Raw genomic sequence first — 17,852 nt, 5'->3', positions numbered from 1 at the left:
AAAAACTTACTCTTCACTTCCTACAGTTTAATTGATTAAAATCCCACATACTATGTAACTGGCTATTTTGGAAGTTATTCTATGTGTGCAGTCTAAATAAACCAAATAGGGCTAAAAGTTTTACATTTATCAAAGCAAACCCAGCTCCAAAGAGTAATAGTAAGATTCAGACAATCTTAATTTGAATTGAGTTTAAAGATAGATTTCTTTTTTTTTTGTTCTGATCCTATGTATTTATGTGTGTTTCTGTAGTGTTCACTAAAAGGTGGAAACAGTGATTCCTGGATGAACCCTCTTGCCAAGCAGTTTTCTAATATGGGATTGCTGGTATGTTTTCTTCCCTTCCTACCCCTTATCCATACCTTCAGTTCTGATTCTGGCATGTATTTAACTACTTTTCTAATAGAACATCATGTTATATTCCATACAGAGTTACAGGATTCAGGCTGGAAATATTTGAAATGATAGAACATGATTTGGGACATTATACAATCAGCATCTCCTCTCTTTTCCTACTGTCTTTTTCCAGGCCTCTTGAGCTGAATCAAACTCATGGCTTCAGCTTTCAGTTCATTGTCATTTCCCTGATTTCAGAAGAGAAAACAGTCCTTAAACCTTTTGGCTATGATAATGCCAGATCTGCCCATATTACTTTAAGAAGTAAAGTGGTGTGAATGAAGGGTTGTGGTGGAGATTCTTGGGGTTTTTCTTAATATATTTTTGTCTTCTTTGGGACACTTTGCCCCTCGGTGCCTAAAGAAGAGTGGCTTAGCTGCACACTTCAGGAGTTAATGACTTTACATGTCCTGGCTGCTCATCCTAGAATCTGATACTTGAGGAGAATGGTGCATTTCCCCCTGATGCATGCTGTTCCTTTATCTTTTCCTCCCCACCTATTGAGCTTTGTGGTTTCTTTGTATGTGGACATGGCAACTGAGAGAAGTTATGTTAGGTTCATATTCAGGTCGGGTTAGAGCTTTAGCCTTTCTTTCCTCCTCTTTGAAAGTGGGATTCCAGGAGTGTCCTCAAGTTCCTTTCCATATCCCCCTACTGAGGGCTGACTCTAAGAGAATGATCCATTCTCTTTTCCAGCATCTGTCTGTGCTGCAGCGTGACCTGCTCTCATCTGCTTTTCCTTTTTCAGAGTCAAGCCGAGGATGGTCCAGGCAATAAGATGGACTTGTCTGTAGGTGGGTATTACTTACCATTACTATGAGTTGACTGTGTTGGCATTGATATTGAATGGATTTGTATTTTCATCACCTAATCTGAGGCCAACTCATAGGGACAGGTGGAGGAGGTAACATTGGTTGACTGAGAGAGGTGGATGACTCATGAGTTCCCCTAGTGCAGCACTGGTTAAACAGCATTCCCTCCATGGCATCTCTCCCAAGTGGTGATCCAGCCACATTGTGACAGCCCTCCTTGACTCTTGGCTAAACACTGGTCTGGAGCCATAGGACAGACCATGAGCAGAGATGGAAGCAGTGGGGAAAGAGTGGATTCTCCAGATTTTATCATAATTTATTTCCTTGGCAATCCTATAGATTGGATTTTATGTATTTAAAAGCACAGTTTTTGGAAACACAAGAAGTTAAGAACCCCTAGTGTGAGAGGTCCAGAAGCAGGGCAGTCCTCAACCACGAGGGGTCTACAAACTTGTTAGACAAAATGCCCACAAACAGAAGGATAACTGGCAGTACAAGTAACTGAAAGGGTGGCTTTTGGGACCATACAAACAATACCTCCTGGAAGAACTATCCAGGGGAATCTCTCCCATGCAGAGTGGTCAGAAAAGGCTTGTAAAACCAATGGGGACAACTTGGTTTGGAAGCCTGGTTATCGCTGCAAAGGTGCAGCTGGCTGAGGAGTCAGGAATGGTTGGGCCTGTACAAAGACACATGAGTTTCATGGGATCATATTTTCAGGGAAATAGTGAATGGATCCATCTGACAGGATGGAAGGGTTTGTGATAGAAGGATGGGGAAGATATCCAGAACTGTACAAAAACCCTAATATAAAAAATCTTTTTGGAAATGTTCAGTTATAGTAAAACTCAAGTTGTTTTTGTTTAAGTTGTTTTGTTTACAGTAAAAGATCACCCTGAAGGTTGTAATATTTTGATCAAGAATTGATACTCATAGGAATAATTTGGGGAGATTGAGATGTCTCACCTGTTTCTATGATTTATTAGAATTTTTTCTACCATTTGAGTCATGCCAAAGAGACTGATCTGATATGGGAATGGATTCTTAACCATTAACTATCCCCTTTCTTCTCATTGCCTCTTCAGGGAGCCTTCCTGACAAGAAGTTTGATGTGGACAAGCGAGCCATGAATCTCGGGGATTTTAATGATATCATGAGGAAGGATAGATCTGGGTTCCGTCCACCTAATTCCAAAGACATGGGAACCACAGATAGCGGGCCTTACTTTGAGAAGGTGAGTGTAATTCTTTATGATGACCAGTGATACAACAGAACCATTAGGGTTTTCCTCAGGCAATTGAGTCTTGAAGGAGTGTAGAATTCCTGAGTCAGTGGCCAGGCACAGACACTGGCAGCATATATATTCTCTGTGAAATGATCCCAAAGAGGTCACAAAACCTGACAAAGCTGGGAGGGCACACATGATCTGGTGCATTTCACAGATTGGGGACACCAGGAGGAAGTAAAGAAAGTGGCTGCAGCCAAGGGACATCTCAGTCACAAGCTATGAGAATTTCTGTCGGCTTGACCTGGTGCAAGAGCCTCAAATTGGCTGTTCTTATTTCCCTGCCCCATAGGTGGCTGGCAACATTCTCCTTTTGTTCTTTAGAGAAACTTGCTGGTTACCTTCCTTTTCTGTATCTCTTTTTAAGCTATTCCACTTCCATGTGATGAATTCCTTTCACCAATCTGAAGAAGTGACCCTTTCAGTCTACCGTGATTGAATCTGTGGTTTTTGTGTGAAGGTTGGGAAGTTGGCTGGGTTCAGAATGTTTCTTTTCAGTGTTTGTTATTTAATTTCACTGCAGACCTCTTAATTATTGTCAAACTAAGGCCAGAAATCAGCTGTAGGCACTGATGGTATCTGAGAAGAAGCATTTGTTGACTCTCCTTGGCCTTCAGAGGACAGCAAATGCACTGAAATGGGCAGCCAGCCAGCCCCTGACAGCCTCAGAGCTGGTCCAGATGTCCAGATCTTGACTGCAGGGTCTCTGGGCTTCTATGTCCCCAGAAGCCAAGTGAGAACTAATCAGTATCAGATATAGACATAGATGTGTTACCCAGCAGGTTTATCTTCCGCCTGTGAGCGGAATGAGTCACTAACAGGAAGATAAAGAGCTGCCTGGATGTTGGCCACCACGGGTCCTTTGAGCAGAGTGTGGCTGAGTTGGTCAGATGAGACCTGGGACCTCCTTGTCGCTAATAGACACTAACTTGGCTTGTTGCTGCTGTTTCTCTCTTTTCCCTCCCTTGCCTTCTGTCGCTTCACTAACCAACCCACCCTGGGATTGGCTAACACCTGCTCTCCAGCTGACTTTGCCTTTCTCCAATCAAGACGGGTGCCTTGGGGATGAGGCTCCCTGCTCTCCCTTCTCCCCTTCTCCCAGCTACAAGCTGTCTCCCTCTGGCTCCACAGCACCCAACGTCAGCCTGGGGGCAATCGGCACAGGGCTCAACCCCCAAAACTTCGCTGCTAGACAAGTAAGGAGGCCTCCCACATGTATAATGAGGACCAAGGCCGAGGCCTGGCTTTGGTCCTGCTTTGCACTTGGTGGCACCATTTGTCGGTATTGGGGGCTCTGTAGCTGAATGTGCATGTGAAAGGAGTATAAAGTATAGGGATTTCAACCCAGAGCCCTCACCACTCTTAAGCTTTTCTCTTGGGGCTGTATCGAAAACCTTTCTTTGGGCTTCTTAGATTCAGCAGGCTAACATTTGGAGGCTGGCTAGTAGGAGCAAGCTTCTGATGACCACGTCAACCCTCTGAGAATTATTCTGAGGAGATGACAAAGGTTTCCCAAAGATGCCTTGGTGCGTGCAGGACCTTGTGTCAATGACTTGTTGACCACTTCTTTTAAGTAGGAGATTAGATTTCTGCGTATTTCCCGAACTTTTTGATGCAATCTGTGTAAGTTTTGGAGGAGAAACAGCCCCCATGAGATCAAACATTTTTTAGATTGTGGCCCTTGTCATTTAACTGTAAAAGTAACTTAATAGTTTCAAGGGCATCAGTTGCATGCTTACTGGTCATATAGAATTCTAGCTCCAGACCATAAACAGATTTTATTTCTGAGTATAATGGTCCCCATTTGAGGAAGAAACAGAGTGGGGCTGGGGTTGGGTGCATTTGAAGGATAAACCAAAGAACATCTCTTTGAACAGAGCAGTGCAGATGAAATGAAGGAGGCAGCTAGATAGCCTGTTGGGCTGCTTCTGCTGTTATTCCCCAGAATTGGAGAACTTTCCAAGGTTCTAACTGCTGGAAACCCTGTATGGGATGCTGGTGGTGGCGGAAATGTGGGAGTGATATTCCACTGTGCTTGTTGTTTTTAGTAATTAAAAAAATTTACAGTCTATGTTTTTTTATTTAGGCTTTAAAAACCCATATCTCTTAAGTGGATCTTAGCTTATTGACATTTTTTTCAAATGGTTTCTACAAGGATGCTTTATGACCTGGATCATTCAGACTGTGTCTCAGGCCCTTTCAGAATCTTCCTTTTTTATATTAGAAAATGTACTTGTTGTACCCTATAGATACGCTCAAATTTGCCATGCTTGCCCTATAGTAGAAGCTCCATCATCTTTCTCTGATTGCTGCTACAGAATAATCTTCAATGATGGCAGAAATGCAAAACCAACATGACACCATAAGAAAAGTTGTCATCATTTCCTTGGGATGGACATTCATTTTCACTCTGTGAAATGCCACCAAAAAACCCATCATTGTAACAGGCTAGAAATTGCTCAGCAGAGCCTGGCACATGATAGGCATGTAAATATTTCTCCTCCCCCATTCTAATTTGATTATTTTTTCAATTTGAAAATTCTTCATCATTATGCCTTTTTTTTTATTATGATTCTTTCCAAATATATTCCTTTCCTGCCCAGAGAACAATTCTCTTTGTAACAAAGACTTTAAAAAATATAGTTTCATCCAGCCAACCAGTGCCCAGATTGAATCTGACAGTGTATATACCTTCCGTACTCTTACCCCGCTTCCCCTTGAGTGAAGGCAAAGATATCCATTTTTTGACTTCTTGGTCCTAGTTGTCACAAAGCATCTGTTTAATTGCATTCTTCTGTTCACATTGGTATAGTCTTTGTGTGTATCATTTTCATGGTTATGCTGATTTCCTTCAGCATCACTTAATGGAAGTCATCCTTTCCTAGAGCAGCATAGCAATGACCCATTGGCCCCTTTGGCCAGTTCTTGGAGTGAGCACCTGTTCTACTTCTGTGCCACCCCTGAACTTCAAAGAACATTCTGGTATGTTTGGGGCCTTTTGTCCTATCTTTGGGAGGCCTCTGTGGGTTCAATACCAGCAGTAGTATTGCAGGGTCAAAGGACATGGGTGTGTTGATCACCTTTTCAGTGTAATCTAGTAGAATTGCATTTATCCTAAGCTGGTTTTATGATATGAAGAGGTTTGCCTTGACAGTGGACAGAAAGAAAAAAAAAAGAACCACTTTGATCCTGGAAGCTAGGCCAGGCCCACAGTTTCCTTTAGAGATTTCCCAAAAGTCTCCTTTAGGTACTAAGAAGAGGAGGGCAATTTACATGTTGAATTACATTGATCAATAGGCACTTTCCAGCTAAAATGTTGGTTTTTTGTTTGTTTGTTTTTAAGTTAACTCATGAAACAATGTCAGGGACTGGCCTCGGTTCTGAACATGCATGACTCCTATGTTTTTGGCTGACCCTTGTGGCTTTCCTTTGTGGTGCCCTTCTGACCTTCCTCGGGACTTTGGTTCTCTAGAGATCTTCTTTCTAGAAATTCATCTCTGATCCCTTCTCCATGCCCTGAGCCAGAAGGATACGTCCTTTTCCTGAGGCCTGCCTTGAAGGACAGGCCTTATTTCTCCTCCCCTCAATTCTCTTTGACTCCTGTCACTGGAATTATCTCTTCTATAGAGAGGATTCCCCAAAATGGATCTCCACCCCAAAGTTCTCCCTGCAGTTCAGTTCTGAATTTTCATATGCTTCCTTAATGGATTGAAGTATTCCCCAAACTGAACTTTTCATTTTCTAACCAACAATTTTTCGTTCTTTCTGATGATCCTATTATTTTCCCAGTCACCAGAGCTTAGAACTTTGGAGTGATTTTCGATTCTTCCCATTCCTCAGTTTCCCTTCTCCCCTACCCTAGTCCAATTAGTTGCCTTCCCATTATTTCTTCCTTATTAAGATTGCATCTCACTCTCACTATAACCCCTTACTCCTTAGCAAATTCAAAATTTAATATTTGTTATTGGTCCTATCGAAGACCTCAATGTCTCAGATCCAAAAGGGGTTCTGGTTCAGATCCAGAGGGAACTTTTCACCTTCCCCCAAAATGTAGGGTATCCAGAAGCTCATTGGCTTATATAACTCTCCTATTTCTTACCTTTTTCCTTTTAAACCCTTCCCTTTTGTCTTAGAATTAATAGTACATATTGGTTCCAGAGCTGAAGAGAGTAGTAAGTCCTAGGCAATTGAGGTTAAGTGACTTGCCCAAGGAAGCTAGGAAGTGTCTGAGGCCAGATTTGAACCCAGGACCTCCTATCTTTAGACCTAGCTATTTTCCCCCAACACAGCCCCTCCAATAGGGGTCATTGATTCATTCTTCAATCTCCCATTCTCACTCTGTCCTTACTTGTCTCAGTGCCATTTACTCATGCCAGCCTCAGTGTCTGAAAGGGCTTGTCAGCTCATCTGTGTTTGTCAGAGCTCCTCTTGACATTCTGTTCTTTTCTGAAAGAGTTCTCCTCTCTGGTTCTTTATAGCACTTTGGATGGGCTGATCCACTTTCAATCACTTACCCAATCCTTCCTAGTGTCCTAGTAATTTTTGTACTTGTCTTCACCAACCCGTTGGCTTTTATTCTTTTTTTTTTTTAACCCTCACCTTCTGTCTTGGAGTCAATACTGTGTATTGGCTTCAAGGCAGAAGAGTGGTAAGGACTAGGCAGTTGGGGTTAAGTGACTTGCCCAGGGTCACACAGCTAGGAAGTGTCTGAGGCCAGATTTGAGCCTCTCAATCCACTGAGCCACCCAGCTGCCCCTTGTTGGCTTTTATTCTTGAGCACAAAAATAGAGCTCACAAAAAAAAAAAAATCCTTAGATATGTCTCTCTTTGTATCCCCAGCACCTTATACCTTGCCAAAGAAGGCATTTTAATATTTGTTATTGGTCCTATCGAAGACCTCAATGTCTCAGATCCAAAAGGGATTCTGGTTCAGATCCAGAGGGAACTTTTCACCTTCCCCCAAAATGTAGGGTATCCAGAAGCATCAGCAAACCTTCCTACTCTTTCTCTAGATAGGCTAGAAGTTTTTAAATACTTCAGTTCTTCAGAAATCTTGAGATACCCATACCGTGATGAATTTTGATATTTATCTCTTTATTACGCTTGAGAATTATTTTGGTATTTAGTCGAACTAATGTTTACAGGTGACGTGGTTAAGAAAATGGCATTCTTTACTGGAAAGGCTATTAACTGAATTTAGTTCCGTTGCTTTGCTAAAAATGTCAAACGTTGAACAAGCTATAGGAGAGAAAATGTTGGACTCGTCTGTTTTTAGATGCATTGCTTGAAGGTGGTCCTAAGATCAGGAACTTCTTGGTTTCAGAATTCTTCTGTAACTCCTAGAATAGGCCTCATTGGCCTCTATAGATTAATAGTGGTAGTTAGGTCTATGCTTTCTTATTTGTGTGTTTTCTACTAAAAACAAATAAAGTTCTTAGGCTCTTTCCTTTTTTTACAGGGTGGCAATCATGGTTTGTTTGGAAATAGCACAGCACAATCACGGGGCATGCACACGCCAGTGCAGCCACTAAACTCTTCCCCTAATCTACGGGCGCAAGTGCCTCCCCAGTTTATTTCTCCCCAGGTAAGCAATTTTATGTTTCTGAATCTTAGATCCACAATGCCAAAATCAGGGGATTAACAGCTGTTAACTTATCTAAAATGAATTTTATGGAAATTAAACTAGTCCTAGCTACTAGTTTTCATTGTGGATGTTACTAAGTGTCAAGGATGAAAAATTCAGTGACCTTAAGTCAAACTTCTAACCTTGTTAGTAATCTTTTGCCTTATATAAAGAAGAGAGTTCTTTTTGTATGGAAAAAATTTAGAAAATCCTGTGGCCATACTTTATTAAAATACCAGTTTAAAAGGAAATCAAACATTGACTAATTGTTCTATGTCCGTTCTTGAGAAGCACATGATACCATTGTAAGGGAAAATGTTTAAAACTTACTCTGGTGGTAGAAGACTTAGACCAAAAGAAATCTTTAGTGCTCTCCATTCTGAGCTGCTTTACTCTTAGACCCCAGATGGAGCTGGATTGAAGGGATTAGCAATGTTCAGTCTGGAGAAGGCTTAGGGAAAACATGGGAATGAATTATCTTTTTGTATTGGAAAATCTGCAGGCAGAGAAAATAGACTTGTCTTGGCCCCAGAGACCAGAAAGTGGTAGGAAAAAGGGGAAGTTATAGAGATACAGATTGAGATTTGACACAAGGAAATTGTCCTTCTGGATTAGAGCTGACTGGGAATGTTGTGAGGCTCCCTTAGTGTGTCCAATGGCTTCTCCTTCTCTAAAAGTTTTCTGGCAAAGACTTGAATGACTATTTCAGGGGGGGGGGAAGGGACAGGTCATTAGAAGAGTCTTTCTCAGGATATGGACTAGCTAATCCCTGAGATTGTGTATGTTGTCCGTGTGGTGACAAGAAGCATATTGAAGAGACACTGTTAAATGTGTCCATTAGTGGTCATGGGTGATCAGTGCTTGATTGTGGCAAGGCCCCACCACCACAAATGGTGTTTTACCAGCCTCTGTCTGAGAAGGCTCACAATCCCCTCCCTCCCCCAGCCAGAGGGTATCTGTTGGAAGACTATGAAAAGAGAAGCTGTGCACTACAACCTGCTCCTGTCTGGCTTCTCAACCTCCTCCCCATCTCTTTAGATGTTTCATTGACACTGTTTTCTTCCCCCTCCTCCTTTGGGAGTCAAGGGGATGATGCTATTTTTCATAGCCCCTCCAACAAGGGTCATTTTTCTTCTGTGTCATCTTTGCCATTCTGACAGATGTCAGAGGGAACCTCATGTACTTTAATATTTACTTCTCTTATTATTCATTTGGACCATTTAAAAAATTTGGTTACTGGATTTCTTGCCTTGAGAACTATCTGTCCATATCCTCTGATCATTCCTCTGTTGGAGAAAATGTTCTTATTTATGTGTTACTAATTCCTTAAAAATCTTGGACATCAGTCCCAAGAGGCGCTAAAAGACTTCTCCAGAGGGAAGACACCTGGACAAGTAGATACCCAAGAATGGACGATTGTGGTTATTTTGTGGTAGATGAGAAGTACCCACCTCAGTGAGATCATGGGGCCATGGAAGTATTAGGAAATGGCTGTAAACAGAAAGGTCTCCAGCAGGGATAAAATAGCAAGTCGATTCTGTGAGTTGCAGAATTGAAAATTCTTAATGTTGAAGCCCTGAGTTTGTTTTGCTTTTGATATTTTAGGGAAAAGCCACACATATCTGACTGATTACATGAAACCAAGACATAAAAGAAGACATTATGAAGATTTAGAGTTTTTCTCTTTGGTGAAAGGGCAGGAATGTAGAGGACAAATGGCCCCAACATGAACATATTAGCCTCCTTTAGTTCTCCTAATGCTATTTATTGAAGCCTGGTCTGATGTGGCCTTTCTTCTCTCACTTTGATTAGTCTTTTCTGAAGCAGTGTGAAGAGTAATATGAATAGGGAAGGATAGTTTTACATAGAGGCAACATTTACTGCAAGGAACATTTGGCAACCATGAGAACAAGCCCCAGGAGAATGGACTCTTCCCCCATCCCTAGATATCATTAGAAGTCCCCTGGCAGCTCCAGAAGCTTGAAGAGCACTTGTCCAGGGGTGCCATGGGGAAGTGGAACACAATGTAGTTCTCCAGGTTGCCCCTAGATCAGATTCCGCTGGGAGCCATGGTGGCTTCTTTACTGGCAGGTAAAACTGAATCTGGTCTTAGGCTGGCTCAGAGTTCAGTTCCTTTGTCTTGTTCATCCAAAATCTGTGGAAACACTATTTTCTCTTTCTGAAATCTGTTGGAATCCTTCAGAAGTGTCAACACCATCCCATGTTGGGTCCAGTGACCTCCTTATGAGCAGTTATGCTCTGTATTTATGAGGCTTTGTCCCACTTGATCAAGGGTTTGTCTGTCTGGGGAGATCTCATTCATTGGGTGGTAGACCAGGAATGAATAAGAACCAAAGTGAAAGACAAAGGAGCATGTTGACAAAAGTAATGGGTTCCTGAGCACGTCTCGCATTTGCTCAAGCTTGGCCAAGAGTTCTTTCTTGGAACCATTTCTCCCTGTTCACTAGTCTTGCCTCCCATTAGGTTTCAGCCTCCGTGCTCAAGCAGTTTCCTAACAGTGGCCTGAATCCTGGGCTGTTCAACTTGGGGCCTCAGCTGTCTCCCCAACAGATCGCCATGCTCAGCCAGCTGCCACAGATCCCCCAGTTTCAGTTGGTAAGGAGCAAATCTCTGTTGACATTTTTACTTAACCCATATCTTTCATCTTAGAATCAATGCTATGTATTGGTTCTAAGACAAGAAGAGTATTAAGGGCTAGGCAGTAGGAGTTAGGTAACTTGCCAGATTTGAGGAACCCAGGGCCTCTTCTCTTTAGGCCTGACTCTGTCCACTGAGCCACATAGCTGCCCCCAACTCTATTGACATTATTTATGTGAATGATATGGTGAGGGACATTTGGGGTCAGCTGACTGGGGTTCACATATTGGCTCATTACCCTTACCTAGGATCTAGGTCCTCTCACCTGTTAATTGAGGAGTTAGACAAGGCGAAAGGGAATAAAAATAATGTTCCCCCTTCTATACTGGTATCGCCAAACTAAGTGGCATCCTTTGCTGTTTATTGTTGGGGTGATGATATTCATAAGATTTCAGTGTCAAGTGTTCATGTACCCTTCTCCCTTCCAACCCCCCATCTTTTCCTTCTGCAGGCCTGCCAGCTTCTCTTACAACAGCAGCAGCAGCAACAGCAGCTGCTCCAAAACCAGAGAAAGATCTCCCAGGCTGTGCGGCAGCAGCACGAGCAGCAGGTGAGCTGGACTGGGCTGGCAAGAGATGGGTGCTTCCTCCTCCCTCCCCCCCCCAACACACATTGGAGTGCTTGGACTGAGAACTGAGCCTCTCCTGTGCCCTCTACAGATTGCTCGGATGATGAGCGCATTGCAACAACAACAGCAACAGCAGCAGCAGCAGCAGCAGCAGCAGCAGCGGCCACCCAGCATGAAGCATTCTCCATCTCACCCCGTTGGACCCAAGCCACATCTGGACAACCTGGTCCCCAGCACCCTGAATGTGGGGCTCCCTGACCTTCAGAGCAAAGGGCAAATTCCCGGCTACAGTTCTGGTGAGAAGCACAACCGCAACCAAGCCAACCGGCCTCATGTTCTTGCAGCTTGCTGTGCGAAGGGAGGGAAGACAGGAGGACCTAACACAGGGGCAGTGGGCTCAGGCTCATGAGGAAAGATAAAAGGGGTTTCAGAGGGCATCTGGACCACCTGCCCCTGTTATACAGAGGAGACAAGCATGGCCTAAGTTTTAAAGGAAGATGGAACAAGGAATAATGCAGGCTAGAATAAAGGAAAGGGGGCTTCATGGGCAAGGTGAAACTAGGCTCTGAAGGCTGGACAGAATATAGGGAAGCACAGAGGAGGGCACATACACACATACACGATAGTATTAGAGAAAGATTTCTTCTCACTTTTGTTTGTGGCTTCATTTTCAAGATTGACTAAGAAGCTGTCTATGGTTCCCCCAAGGTCATTATTTCCTGTGAATGAATGCAGGGTTCCATTTTCTGGTGTCCATAGAAATCTCTCAGCTTGCACAGTGCTAGGGTTTTATCCATTGCTACCCTCCAGCCTCTTCTGTTTGCTGAAAACCTAAGTCCTGATTTGTGGCCGCAGCACAAAATACACTGGGCACTTCCAGATTCTCAAAGGACCCATCTATAGAACAGCCTCTTAGTCATGAGTCCAGGATGGACAGATTTGTTTTACACAGCTTTTCATTGTAGTTTTCTTGCTAACTAATGAGAGTGAAAAACTAGCTAAATTTTGTATCAGTTTTCCTATTGCAGTAAGAGCCATTGAGTGAGGAATGTGTGACCAAATAAAACCATTTAGAGAAAACACTCAAAGACTTTGTTACTAGTAGTTTTATTTATCTTTCCAGCAATGTCCTTTAGTAAAATTAGAATGTAATAAAATGCCATAAAAAGTAATTTGGGGTTTGGGGTTTTATTTTATTTTAGGTTTTGGCTCAAGCGGTATGGATTATGGCATGGTTGGAGGGAAGGAAGCTGGGACAGAGTCTCGCTTTAAACAGTGGACTTCTATGATGGAAGGCCTGCCCTCTGTAGCTACACAAGATGCCAGTATGCACAAAAATGGTAAGAGGCAGCTGCATGGGCTAACTCCAGAGAATCTTATCCTTCTGCTAGTCTGGTGAAAGTAATTGTTTATAAACAACTTTCAAGGCAAATGATCTCATTTTTCTATTAATGAACAATTTTTAATTTCCCAAAGTTATGATTACCAGCATTACAAAGTAATGTACTGAGTCAAGTCATTAATGGAATGTTATATATGAACATTAATTATATATGAACATTAATTATATCATTAGGGGCAAGGCGAGTATGCATAGAAATCTCTTCCAAACCTAGAGAAGCATCAACCACCTTGGATAATCAATAATTGACTGGCAAGTTCTGATTCATCTGCTAGTTGGGGAAGAACTTTGCTTCAAAGGCCAGGCTTCTTTTGAGGTGTAGGAGGAATATAAATGGCATATATAAAGAACGTGTTTGACATCTTAAAGATATTTAAGCATTTCCTTTTTTTAATAGTTCCATTTCAACCCCAAAGATAAAACTATTGGGAATATTAATATGCATACCGTATATATCATGAAGCCCTACATAGATGTGTGAGCTATGATTATTTATATAGCTCTTTCATAGGCTGTATGAATCAGAGCATCGGCATAATAGAAGCATTGCATCCTTGCCTCTCCATGTCTCTGTACAAGCCTCTTGGTTAAAGGGTCTCCTATTTCCGTTTTGTTTCATTGGATGGTAATTCAGTTAGGCTCACCTCTTCGTGCATTCCAAGTACACTGGGTCCCTGTATCAGCAAGGAATGCCATCATTTCAAGATCAACTGCAAATGGCTAAAATCATGGATATAAGCAAACACAAGTGTATGCGTTGTATGTGCATGAGTGTGTTCTCACTTCCTGCTTTTAGCACTCTTCTTGACATAGCACAGGCACACACAAAGTGGAAGCAGAAGAGTGTGCTCTCTTAGGCAGACCGCTGTCACAGATAGACTTCAGCACTTTGAGTCAACCTGGGGTAACTAAAACCACAGAAATTGTAACCATGGTTGATGGGGGTCCTGCTGTCGAAATGGATATCTGATTATACTTTTCATTGATATTCTTTGGCAGGCTTTGGTGACCCTAAGGTTTCATTCAAGTCTAGCACCTTTCTACTTCCTCCACAAGACTTTTACTGACACACACTCCTCATATCTTCCCCCAAGCCATATCCTTTGTTTCCAGCTTGTCAGCCTCGTTTTGTCACAGCATCTTGGGTAGTTTTCTTCTTTTCCTAGACATCATGGCTCCCAGTGCCAAATACTACTGGCTGACATTGTCTTTTAGATCAGTCTCTTGCCAAGTCAGGCATCTTCTTATGAGGGTGCCCTGATTTTGTGACACCTAAAAGAGAGATGGACATGTATTTCACCATTCCTCCCTTGTTTTTACAATGCCTTTGACCCTTATTTATTCCTGTCAGTGCCCTTTAGTAGGATGAATGACTAACAGGAGGGCTTTTTAAATTACAATTATAATGAAAAATACAAGTAAGGCACAAAACCAGGAGAAATGTTTTCCAAGGGTATACACCACTGTCATGGTGGTGGAAGTCTAGGAAAGAGTCCAAATTTGATTTCCTGGAGATGAGGAGAGGTCCTCCAGAGGCTTTTGCTTGGGACTGACATTGTGTTGATTGCATTAAAATCTGGAATATTTTAGCATTTCGTAAGTGAAATCTATAATCACTCAAAAGCTTATGGCCTGGCTATATTGATAAAATAGAATTTAAAACATTTGTTCAAATCGGTAAGTGACTGAACAGACAACCTAGAGACCTTGTCCTTCAGTATATTTGTTTGGGACAGCGGAAATGGGCAGTTAGTGGGCCTAGAATTGAACAAACAATAAAAGCAAACTAGATTGTGTCTGGTAAATTATATCATGCTTTTAAAAAAAATGCTTACCTTATGTCTTAGAATGGATACACTAAGTATTAGTTCCAAGTCTGAAGAGTGCTAAGATCTAGGCAGTTGGAGTTAAGTGGCTGTAAAAGTGAAATTTGGAAAATGCCATCTAAAAGTGTATATATTTCTATGGACATGGGAAATGTATCAAAACTACATTTCCCGTGATCCAGCATGGTCCAACTGGTTTCCGTTTCCGGGTTTTTGGGCTTGGGAAGGCCTACGTCTTGACCCAGGGAAGAGCTTAAATCTCCTGGGTTAGGAGGGAGTGGCCTCTTGGCCAGTAGGCTCTTGGCTAGCAGACTCGGAGACAGTAATGGAGGCGGCAGTTTTGAATGCTTACAAGCGCGTGGTCTAATAACTTTATCTATAAACATGGCTTTAATTAAAATACTAATATATATATTTATACCAGCCTTTATCATTTTTCATATCTATAGTGGCTTACCCAGAGTCACACAGAAAGCAAGGTCAGATTTGAAACCAGGACTTCCCATCTCCAGGCCTGGCTCTCTATCCACTGAGCCACCCAGCTGCCCCTATACCATGCTTTCTAATGTCCTCAATCTTCTCCCTGAAACAAAGCTCTGTCTTTTATTATTTATTATCATTCCTCCTTCATTAAGAAAGCAAGAAAAGCAAAACCCCTGTTAACAATTGTATTTTGTCAAGCAAAACAAATTTCTGCATTGGCCCTGGCCAAGGAAAAATCTCATTCTGCACCGAACCCCCACTCCTTTCTTTTTGGCTCTCCCTCTGGAAGTGTGGGCAGCATGTTTAATTATTAGCCCTGTAGAATTTTGTTTGCTCATTGTGTAGATTAGAGTTTAAAGTTTGTCTTTACAATATTGCTGTCGTATAAATGGTTTCGCTGTTCCTACTCTCTCCCCACCTACATCAATTTAGGTAAGTCTTCCCAGTTTTCTCTGAAACATTTTCTTTCATTATTTCTTGTGGCACACCAGTATTCTGTCACATTCATATACCATAACTTGTTCATCTTTTACCCAGTTGATAAAGGTTCATCTTTTTGAAACTAATCAATATTCTTCTAGCAGAGTGATAGATATAGTTGTGGATCATAGTCTCCTAAGAGTGAAAATTGAAGATCATTCCAAAGGCAGTGGACAGATGTGTGATGTGACACATGTTCTGAAATAAAAACAAGGATTTAAATAGGGGAAAAAGTGCAGAAAATGTCAGAGGAATGGAGGGCTAGGGATAAAAAAGAAGATGGCCACATTTGCTCTCTGGTGACACCTGTCCTTTATACTCCCAGTAGTGTTGACATGTTACACACCAGAAGTGGAGAGTACTGTTTTTAACTCTTTGGGGAAATAGTTTGCATATCACCTGCTTCACTAGAGCAAATGGAAAACACCCATATATTTTAGGGCATCCTACTAATATTCATTCATCAATAAAATTTTAAGAATATTGATTTCTCAACAAATATCATAGTTGACCAAAGGGCTAAAATAGTTGTAATAGCAAACATTTTGCTATATTTTATCTAACTTATCCTCAGTTTAAGAGTGTAATCATACCCATAATCCACTACATGAACCCTTTTCCATGAAATGGGCCTTTGTGTTTGTTTTGGGAGGGGTGGGATAGAGGATAGGAGATATTTTGGCATTTGTTTGTTTTTTAGTTTTTCCTCTCTAGAAATGTCAAAGATTTGAATGGAGCACCATACATGACTACCCTTCTCATTGCTTAAAAGTAGATGTCATCTCCTTAATCTGTGATCCCTCCAGAAGCATAGCTTATAACTCATTAACATCTCATTCTATATAACTCTCAGCCATGTCCTCCCAAGATCCATACCTTTGGTGTAATTGTCTTAGCCAGGCTTTCCATTGGTTATCCATCATTCCAGCCACATGACCAGTCATCTTACATTCTAGTCACATAACTTTCTGGTTACCTCTTTTAACACTGCTTCTCTTTCTTGATTCTCCATTGGTTGAAGCCTCGATTCAATTATTGTGAACCCCATTCATTGCCTTTTGAGTGGCCCTTGGTATTAGTTCATTGGAGATTGTGAAGTGCTCTGACTTAGAGCCGTAGAGTACCACCTGAAGCATTTCATTGTTAAAGCCATGGACTTGCATTTAGATGGGGATTTGAAAGGTCTTAGATGAGCCCAACAAACACCCTAATAAAGATTGAAGGGCCAGGGGAATTGAGATAGTAAAAAAAAAATAGTAAAGATTGAGAGCCAGTCCTAGAGTTGGGTAACTGTCTTAGGTTCAAATCTGGCCTCAGACTCTTCCTACCTGTGTTACCCTGAACAAGTCACTTAACCCCCACTTAACCCAAGCTATTACTGTTTCTCTGCCTTGGAACCAATATATTTGTTTTTTGTTTTTTGGTTTTTTTTAATTTAAACATTTATTAATATTCATTTATAACATGGTTACATGATTCATGCTCCTACTTTCCCCTTCACCCCCCGCACTCCCCCCACCCATGGCCGATACACATTTCCACTGGTTTTGTCATGTGTCCTTGATCAAGACCTATTTCCAAATTGTTGGTAGTTGCATTGGTGTGGTAGTTTCGAGTCCACATCCTCAATCATGTCCACCCCGACCCATGCGTTCAAGCAGTTGTTTTTCTTATATGTTTCCTCTCCTGCAGTCCTTCCTCTGGATGTGGGTAGCGTTCTTTACCATAAATCCCTCAGAATTGTCCTGGGTCATTGCATTGCTCCTGGTACAGAAGTCCATTACATTCTATTTTACCACAGTATATCAGTCTCTGTGTACAGTGTTCTTCTGGCTCTGCTCCTTTTGCTCTGCATCAGTTCCTGGAGGTCTCTCCAGTTCACATGGAATTCCTCCAGTTTACTATTCCTTTTAACACAATAGTATTCCATCACCAGCAGATACCACAGTTTGTTCAGCCATTCCCCAATTGAAGGACATACCCTCCTTTTCCAGTTTTTTGCCACCACAAAAGACGCAGCTATAAATATTTTCATACAAGTCTGTTTATCTATGATCTCTTTGGGGTACAAACCCAACAATGGTATGGCTGGATCAAAAGGCAGGCAGTCTTTTATAGCCCTTTGAGCATAGTTCCAAATTGCCAGAATGGTTGGATCAGTTCACAACTCCACCAGCAATGCATTAATGTCCCAATTTTGCCACATCCCCTCCAACATTCATTACTCTCCCCTTCTTTCATTTTAGCCAATCTGCTAGGTGTGAGGTGATACCTCAGAGTTGTTTTGATTTGCATTTCTCTAATTATTAGAGATTTGGA

At 41.8% G+C, this 17,852-nt stretch overlaps 1 protein-coding gene across 1 annotated transcript in view; it reads left to right on the top strand.

Annotated features, from left to right (window-relative positions):
- Positions 1–17,852, top strand: part of TNRC6B (trinucleotide repeat containing adaptor 6B) — a 265,247-nt gene that overhangs the window by 219,915 nt on the left and 27,480 nt on the right. Inside the window, exons 10-18 of the mRNA XM_044678610.1 lie at positions 253–327; positions 1,145–1,190; positions 2,294–2,442; positions 3,519–3,689; positions 7,952–8,077; positions 10,601–10,732; positions 11,226–11,324; positions 11,434–11,638; positions 12,545–12,682. Coding sequence (XP_044534545.1) covers positions 253–327; positions 1,145–1,190; positions 2,294–2,442; positions 3,519–3,689; positions 7,952–8,077; positions 10,601–10,732; positions 11,226–11,324; positions 11,434–11,638; positions 12,545–12,682 — 1,141 coding nt within the window. The remainder of the gene's footprint in view (positions 1–252; positions 328–1,144; positions 1,191–2,293; positions 2,443–3,518; positions 3,690–7,951; positions 8,078–10,600; positions 10,733–11,225; positions 11,325–11,433; positions 11,639–12,544; positions 12,683–17,852) is intronic.

The sequence above is a fragment of the Gracilinanus agilis genome, chromosome 5, assembly GCF_016433145.1.
Source record: "Gracilinanus agilis isolate LMUSP501 chromosome 5, AgileGrace, whole genome shotgun sequence".
NCBI classification, from domain to species: domain Eukaryota; kingdom Metazoa; phylum Chordata; class Mammalia; order Didelphimorphia; family Didelphidae; genus Gracilinanus; species Gracilinanus agilis.
Note: the sequence above shows the minus strand (reverse complement) of the source record. Positions and strands in the feature narration are given on the sequence as shown.